The sequence below is a fragment of the Morus notabilis genome, unplaced genomic scaffold (assembly GCF_000414095.1).
Source record: "Morus notabilis unplaced genomic scaffold, ASM41409v2 Scaffold804, whole genome shotgun sequence".
In the NCBI taxonomy this organism is placed as follows: domain Eukaryota; kingdom Viridiplantae; phylum Streptophyta; class Magnoliopsida; order Rosales; family Moraceae; genus Morus; species Morus notabilis.
Genome location: NW_010361209.1, coordinates 564,014 through 572,427, shown reverse-complemented (window position 1 = coordinate 572,427; position 8,414 = coordinate 564,014). Strand labels below are relative to the sequence as shown.

Here is an 8,414-nt window from a genome sequence, read left to right as displayed (position 1 = left end):
TTGAAACCTTTTTAAATTCAAATATTCAAAGTAGATAGAGGAGGAGAAAGAACGTGGGTGTGCACAGAGACCAAGAAACCCCAACGACCACCACCGTCTACCACCTTGAGCACCGACGAACCCACGGTAGCGAGAACCCACGCAATCATGCGACGAGAACCGACGAACCTTCGCCGGAGAAGTCAATGCCTAAACCTCTTCGTCGGAGAAGAACGAATCGAGAAAACCTCACCATCTTCACCAGAGAAATCAACCACGAAACATACGAGGTCAATGGCGGATTCCGAGACAAAGGTGAAAACTTTGTTGGCTTTTCTTGTTTATTTGTTTTTTTTCTTAGCTATTTATTGTTTTTTTTTTCTTTTACCAATTTTTGTCATCTTAGAAGGAAAAAAAGGCTTTGGATGAGGAGATAAAAGCAGATAATGTCAGTTATTTAAAATTTTTGATTGTCATTGTGCTCCTTATTTGGTCTGTGACTCTGCCTGATGGCTGGTCATATCATTATGACCGGTCGGTAATTGTATTATGACTGGTCGTTAATTGTATTATGACCGGTCATAAGACAGACACAGCGTACGGTCATAAGACAGACACAACGTACGGTCATGGTATTATAACCGATAGTCAAAATCCTATGACCGGCCATCAGACAGGCAGGCTCATAGTGTGACTGCCTGACTGATGAGCTTGCGGTCATAGCATTATAACCATCGGTCGTAGTACTATGACCGCACTATGTGACTGTCTTATGACCAGACATCAATCATAACACTATGAGTGAGCCTGCATGATGGGCAGTCATAGAATTATGACCGTCGGTCATAGTACTATGAACGCCCAATGGTCAGACTTTTATCGTGCGAGTCATAGTACTTTAATTAACAACTTTGTTTCCTTTTCTTGTTTTTTTTTTGTATTTATTGTTTTTTTTACCATTTTTTGTTATCTTATAAGAAAAGAAAGGCTTTAGAGGAAGAGATGTTGTTGATAGAATGTGACATTATAGTCAGACAATATCTTTACAGGAACTTCCCTGTCTTCAACAATATATCTTAAGGATAAACTTTTTCTTGTGGCCGAATCCCAAGCACATTTCTCACCAAATCTATAAGACCAATATAAGTTGTGTTGGTCGGAACCAATATCCCTTTCATTTCATAGCCGACATATCTCGAAGCACGGTCCCAATGTCTATTATACTTGATGAAGACATTCAATCCACCAGTCATTCCTAAATAATTTTAAAAACAATAACTGTTAATCAACATGCAATTACTCCTAGTCGTCATCGAGTTATTACAAATGGCCAGTCATAACATTGTGTAATGGCCGGTCATAAGGCAGGCATAGTGTGCCGGTCATAACACTATGGGTCATTTCAATCATAATATTATGACCAGACGGTCATATAACTATGACTGCCTTATGGCTGGTCATAATATTATGACTGACCATTTTGACTCATACTGTTATAATTTGGCTCATAGACAATGACTCATATAGTTATGACTGACTGGTCATAGTATTATGACCGGACATATAATACTATGAGTCATAATACTATGACTCTCAAGGTCAACTATGTCTTTGACGTGTTGGTCGTTACAATAAGTTTACATATCAGTTATAAACTATATAAAATCTCAAATTGACGAAGAATATTTTCAATTCCTATCACATTAAGTTCAACCCAGTCATTTTTTCGAGTTCTACATACTAAGTCTTACGAAAAATAAATTTAAAAAGGCAAAAACAAAAGAAAAACAAAAAAAATTGTGTACTAACCTCGATCTGGTGGACAACCGGAGTATGAGCAATGAGGGAATGCAGACGTAGGGAAGAGAGAGACCGAGTAGAGAGAGGCCAAACTTGAGAGAGAGAGAGAGAGTCAAAAATGGGGTGTAGAGAGGGAGAGTGAACGAGAGAAAGTTGAAAGTCTCTTTGAAGTGCTTTTAAATGATAAATTTGACTTAAGTGACATAAAAGTCATTTTACTTTACACTGCTGACATAACAATGCTAATTGTGAAAGTACACAAAAATAGTGCTAAAATTAATAATAATTTATTTAAAAGTATTATTGAAATTAACCCAGTTTAATAACAAGCCGTGAGTGAGGTTAGTGTAACAATAAATAATCGACGCCTTTGATTAGGAGTAAGGATACATTACCCCATTTTTTGACCGAAGGTTTACATTTACCGATTGTTTGGCGCCTCTTTTTCATAATTTATTTTCCTCTCCAATATTATAGAGAAATAGAAACTATAAACTGTAAAAAAAAAAAAAAAAAAAAAAAAAGAAAGATAAAAGGTTTGTTTTTTTGTTTTTTTGTTTTTTTATATTTTTTTCCCTTTTTTTTGAAAACATATTTTCCTCTTTAGTTTTTTTTTTTTTTTAAGAAGATATTTTCCTCTTTAGCTGCGTCAAAAAAAAAAAAAAAAAGAATCCTTTATTAAATAAAAGGAATAGAAAAGAGCCGAGAAACGGATTTAAAGCTGAGAATTAATTCTAAGGTCGAAATAAGATCTGAAAGCTTTTAGCAACCAAAAAAAAAAAGTGTGATTTGAAGGCGGTAAGATCTGAATCCTCTCATCCAAATCACCAAGCATAAGGTGTTCTTCTCTTCTCGTCTCGCGAGACAGATACTTCATATCCGTCGTAATTCTTCCGATTCGATTACACATTTTCATTTACGGTTCGGAAATTTTGCAGATCCGCCATGGATTTCATCAAGGTCTTCGATCAAACCGTCCGCGAAATGTTTGCTTCTTATTCTCGCCTCGTGATTTTTGTTTTTAGATTGAAAATCTGGTGATTTTGTTCCAAATTTCGCGAATAATTGTTTCTGCTAAGCTTAAAATCTGAATTGGATTCTCTTTTATGAACTTCGTTATCTCTTGATTGGCAGAAAGAGGGAGGTCAATTTGAAGGTCTTGAAGGTTCCCGAGATCGAACAGAAGGTAATCCACTTATCACTAGAATCTGAAAACTCAGATTTTGCTTACGGATATACGTTGTGTATATGTAATTATATATATCTGGAGCTGTTATTATTGATTAGGTATTGATTAATCAAAAATATGAAATCTATGTTCTCTGATTTTTGTCTTATACAAGGAGTTATTCTTATTTTCCGCCTAATACAAGTTCGTGGAATTACTAGGAGGAATTCGTCAGAAGCTGTATTTAGTGCATTGGAGTAGTGTTCTTCAGTTGTTTGGTTTATGATATTTTATTTAGGTGACTCTGTAATTACCGATACAGGTCCTGGATGCTACGGACAATGAACCTTGGGGTCCTCATGGCTCTGCATTGGCAGAGATTGCACAAGCCACCAAGAAATTGTATGTTAACATTTTACCTTTACCTTTAACTTTGATAATTATCGGGTTTGAATTTTTGCACTACAATAGTATTGCTGATTTTTTGTAAAAGGAAGGTTTACTGGCTTGTACTGACATTGTATCCGTTGAGTTTTGTTGTGTTTCAGTTCAGAATGTCAGATGGTTATGAATGTCTTATGGACAAGGTTAACGGAGACTGGCAAGGACTGGCGCTATGTCTATAAGGTGAGTGTGTAATTTATTACTACGGCAGTGTCCCTCCCTCATATAAATGTCAAAGTTTCAATTCACGGGTTTATGTGTCTGTATGTGAGTCTCGATTACTATATGTGTGTGTGTTCCCATGTTTTCAATTTCAAATGTCTCAAATTATTTCTCTTATAGGCATTGACTGTGATAGAGTATTTGGTGGCACATGGATCTGAACGTGCTGTTGATGACATTATTGAACATACTTTTCAAATTTCGGTAAGAATTATTTTTTTGATGTTGCAAAAGTTGCCTACATTGTTTTCTCTTACCTTCAGAATAAGGTTTATTTTGCTATTTTTATTCCACTCTCTTATTTTGGTTTGTGTTGGTGAAGTCATTATCTAGTTTTGAATATGTTGAGCCAAGTGGGAAAGATATGGGGATAAATGTTAGGAAGAAGGTAGAGAACATTGTTGCATTGTTGAATAGCAAGGATAAAATACAAGAAGTTAGAAACAAAGCTGCTGCAAACCGTGACAAGTAAGTTCATAAGGGATAATTTATATGGTTTGTATCAATTTGTATGAAATCTGTTTCTGATCTTTTTCAGATAATTGTTTGCACATTGTTGTTATAAGGTATGTAGGACTATCATCTTCTGGAATCACTTTTAAGTCAGGATCAGCTTCATATAGTAGTGGCAGCTACCAAAGTAGTGACCGCTATGGAGGTCTTAGCGGCACAAGAGATGGTGATAGATACAGGGATCAATATGAAGAGGAAAAGTCTGAAAGAGATACTTATGGTAAGTCCCGCCACACAAGTGAGAGCCAAGGAAGCACTTTGAAGAACGGTTCGACAAACTATGGAAGGTAAAGCTGTTGTTACTGATAATGATAGGTTTTGAGTTTGAAATTTAGTTTGTTTGCTCACTAATGAGATCCCAAGTATGAATCACACATTGGAAGAATTTATTTAATTAAAGGCACATGTGGCCACGAGTTCCAAGAGTTTATTTAATTAAGGGCACATTTTGTGACCACAAGTTCCGGATTCTAGTTTAGACGTCTGCCACATTTTTCAGATCTAATGTACCTACGATATGTCGCAGTGACAGTACTGAAAAGTTTATCAGTCAATGCTGCTTGTGTTTGTGCTTTATTCCATTTAAGGATCTTGATTTTATGCAAGCATATTACGTTAATAATATGTCACGTTGTTACCAAATAAATATCCACAATAAGATTTGAGTTTTGGAAAATATTTTGGGTAGTTGTAGTTTTACTTCTTATGGACAAATTTTTACGGTAGACTGCTTTCTAGTTTCTTTCCCTTCACAGAAATTAAATCGAAAACATGCTGCTTCCATAATTCTATATTTCACTAAGTTCAGAATGTTCATTCAGCAGGAAAGACCAGACATCAAAGCCAACAACCAAATCCAATGATTCTGATAAGTACAGTTCAATTCCTGCTCAAAACTCAACTCTTCCTTCAATCAGTGAGGATGATTTTGATGATTTTGATCCCCGTGGGACTTCTACCACAAGTAAGTAGCATGAGCTAAAAGTTGTAGTTTTTTAATTAAGGCAGGAAAGAAGCCTTATGTTGCTAGCATTGTCTTTATAACCATCGGTGATGGATAACATGAGCACTAATCTTATCACTACAGAGGCTGCTGGAAGCTCTAATCAGGTGGATCTTCTTGGGGGAAGCTTGATTGGAGACCTTATAGATGCTCCAAGCCCGGTTCTGTCAGGAAATCCTACTTTGAATAGCAGTTCATCAGAGGTTGATTTGTTTGCTGATGCCACTTTTGTATCGGCAGCACCTCAGGTTGAAACTAGAGCAAACTCTCAAACTGAGGTGAGACAGGTTTTCAGAAATGTAGATAGACGGCTCTTTACATCTTGCGCCCATAGCACATGTGAGGTTGTTTGGTTATCACTTGGTATTTCATGCCGTATTATTTTTGTTAGGTTGATCTGTTTGCGGATGCAACTTTTGTATCAGCACCACCTCAGGTTGAAACTAGAGCAAGTACTCAAACTAAGGTAAAAAACGAATTATAAGAAATGTAGTTATATAGATCTTTTCCTCTTTCATATAATTGCATGTAAGATTGCTGGTTGGTAATTTACTTGATCTTTGACGTGGTACGTGTTGGCTTCAATTTCTCTTCCCAATCATTTGAGCTTTTAGTATAATTTATTTGTCACATTTCTGATGATGTGAATTTTTAGTTGGCACATTTATTTGAAAGGGCAATTGTACTTTTTTTGTCTCTCATCTTTTCATGCTGGCTTCACTTGACTTATCTCATACCCATTTCTTAAATTATTAAGAATCAATAGGGAAGTAGATTGTAGTGGAAGTGTGGAACTATTGCACGCTGCATTGACCTGCAGTGTGCGCAGCAGTTAAGTGACTTTCCATTGTTCATTTGGCTTACATTTTTTTCTTTCTTAAAAATAAAAAAGGAAGATTTATGACTTTGAAATGAGCCCAGTTATTCAAGGTGAGATGTTCAAGAATAGTATTGGTTTTCTCTTTTAATCATTTAATTGTTAAATTCCCTTTTCTTTTGCACTAACAAACAGCTATGACATTTGTGCAGAACGACATTGACCTCTTTGCGTCCCAACCTCCCATTTCATCTTCAGCTTCTTCACCAGTTGACCTTTTTGCAACCCCTGACACAGTTTCGCAGCCAGAAATTAAGTCCACACATACTGCACCAATAAATGCCAACATTGTTGATCCCTTTGCAGCTGTTCCACTGAACAATTTTGATGATTCTGATCCTTTTGGTGCATTCACCTCTCATTCAAGTTCAGCGTCTTCAGAACCTTCCCAAAATTCTGTCAATAGTGGCAGTCACAATGTTTCGGGTGGAAATATTGCATCTGACTCAAAGTCTTCAGCCAAGAAGGATACGTTCCAGGTGAAGTCAGGAATTTGGGCTGATTCACTAAGCCGTGGATTGATTGATCTTAACATATCTGCTCGTAAGTATATCTATCTCAACGTACATCATCACTTTTTCTTGCGTATTTTATTCTTCTCTCACGCCGTAGCTTTTGTACTGACATAAAAAGATGTTGATGCGCATATTTGAGATTAGATAAGATACCCTAGGTTCTTATGACATTCGTATTTCCTCTGAGTGATGGGAAATTGGAGTTGCTTGATAATTGGTCTGATTCTTGGAAGTTTATGTGTATAGGATTATATCGGTCCACCTCTTTACAGATTTACTTGATAATTGATACGGACTCCTTAAAGTGGTTCCTTATTCGTATGTACTTGTCTAAAAAGAGAATTAATTTGTCTGTGTGGTGTAAGGTTATATCAAAAACTAGGAAGTAAGAGAGAGTTGGTAGTGTAGAGTGTATAGTGCGAAGGTCTCATGCTTCTTTGAGTACCGTGCATGCATCGGGGGTAAAGATTAAACTGTCTGACCAAGCATTGTGTGATCTTTGTCCGTCCGGATATAATGTTTAACGTTAGGGTCATTTCGCTGCTTTCAGAATGATAATAATGAAATACAAATCGTGATTCTCCAGAACTAATTCGTTATTATATTTCTTATGCATTTTGGATAATGCTTAGTAGTTAATGGTATCGTACTGCAGCCAAGAAAGTGTCTTTAGTAGACGTTGGCGTTGTGGGCGGATTAAGTGAGGGATTAGATGAAAAGGAGAAAGGACCTGCAACTTCATATTACATGGGGAGAGCGATGGGTGCAGGGTCGGGTCTTGGTAGGTCCGGGTTCCCTTCACATGGCACGGGAGGGGATGACTTCTTCTCAAGCCTTGGTGGTCAGCAATATCAATATGGTGGCTTTCAGAAGTAAATAAAATTATTTCTCATTTATCTTCTGCATATTCTTTGGCATATTTGGCCGCTATATTGGAGAAATCCTCCCGCGTTGTGTGCTTAGTTTCTTCCTACATGCAGTATATGATGTTTCATTTGAGTAGTATATTTAAGATGGGTGATATATAATTGTTGGACTTTTCGATACAGTGCAACGAGATATTTTGTTATGAGATGCTCCGAGTTTTCTATTTTTGCTCTTTATCAATTAGTTCTGAATGGGAAAACTTTCAGTATGTGACGATAGTAATTTTGATGCTACGAATAAAAATACTAATTGACTTAATTCGTTATTATGACAACTATTGGCTTTTTGATGCCCTGGCTGCTCTTTGTCGTTTTAAGAAACTAGGAAGTGGTCCAGATTCAAGAATGCGATGAAGCAATAGCACCTAATCTCAAAAGTTGTGTTGCGGCAATGCATAAGCAAAAAATGCTTAGAGTCGTCACCAATATTAAACACCATTACTAATAGAATGTATGCTCTACTTGTGTTCTATATGTGAATCTCACGTTGCGGGACCCACATTTGAGTAGTGCACTATTAATGTCTTATAACATTACTGCACATAAGCTATTTTGGTTTATAACCTTAAAATGGTTCTAGGAAAAAAAAAAACCCCCCTCAAATAATCATATCGTCACCATATTATTAAAGGTAAGAATAAAATTCTTTTAAAAAAAAGCACAAAACTAAAAAAATAATAATAATAATAATAAGAGGCCATTTCCCTGCAACCTGAAGAAGTTGCGAATTGCGGTTTTTCTATCCCACCGATGGTAGACGTTAATTGTCATATTTCATTGTCAGTTTTTTTTTTTTTTTGCTCTATATTTCATTGTCATGTTTGTACCCTGCCTTATTAGTGCTTAGTGGAGTAGTGGTTATTGACGTTGAAAGCCACACACGTGCTCTTTAAGTTTTTATTATTATATTATTATTTTTGTTTCTCAACTTAGTTTGTTCCCAAATTGCAATGACATCGACTACGCG

At 36.3% G+C, this 8,414-nt stretch overlaps 1 protein-coding gene across 2 annotated transcripts; it reads left to right on the top strand.

Annotated features, from left to right (window-relative positions):
• Nucleotides 1-2,480: 2,480 nt before the first annotated feature.
• Nucleotides 2,481-7,611, top strand: LOC21402484 (clathrin interactor EPSIN 1). 2 transcript variants are annotated; one of them, XM_010098804.2, is made up of 13 exons: nucleotides 2,481-2,617; nucleotides 2,718-2,765; nucleotides 2,914-2,965; nucleotides 3,270-3,349; nucleotides 3,496-3,574; nucleotides 3,734-3,817; nucleotides 3,936-4,081; nucleotides 4,180-4,413; nucleotides 4,951-5,090; nucleotides 5,214-5,407; nucleotides 5,521-5,595; nucleotides 6,159-6,549; nucleotides 7,177-7,611. In XM_010098804.2, the coding sequence occupies exons 2-13, from the start codon at nucleotides 2,725-2,727 to the stop codon at nucleotides 7,395-7,397; spliced, it is 1,737 nt and encodes a 578-aa protein (XP_010097106.1). In that variant the 5' UTR covers nucleotides 2,481-2,617; nucleotides 2,718-2,724; the 3' UTR covers nucleotides 7,398-7,611. The 2 variants fall into 2 exon arrangements, with proteins under 2 accessions (XP_010097106.1, XP_024021798.1); XM_024166030.1 differs by having other exon boundaries at nucleotides 4,948-5,090.
• The last annotated feature ends 803 nt before the right edge of the window (nucleotides 7,612-8,414 follow it).

What these genes read in the sequence shown, in the direction of transcription:
- LOC21402484 (XM_024166030.1), top strand. Translation starts at nt 2,725, where the DNA reads ATGGATTTCATCAAGGTCTTCGATCAAACCGTCCGCGAAAT. An exon ending in CCGTGGGACTTCTACCACAA is followed by an intron (nt 5,091 to 5,213) that starts GTAAGTAGCATG and finishes TTATCACTACAG; the next exon opens with AGGCTGCTGGAAGCTCTAAT. An exon ending in GAGCAAACTCTCAAACTGAG is followed by an intron (nt 5,408 to 5,520) that starts GTGAGACAGGTT and finishes TATTTTTGTTAG; the next exon opens with GTTGATCTGTTTGCGGATGC.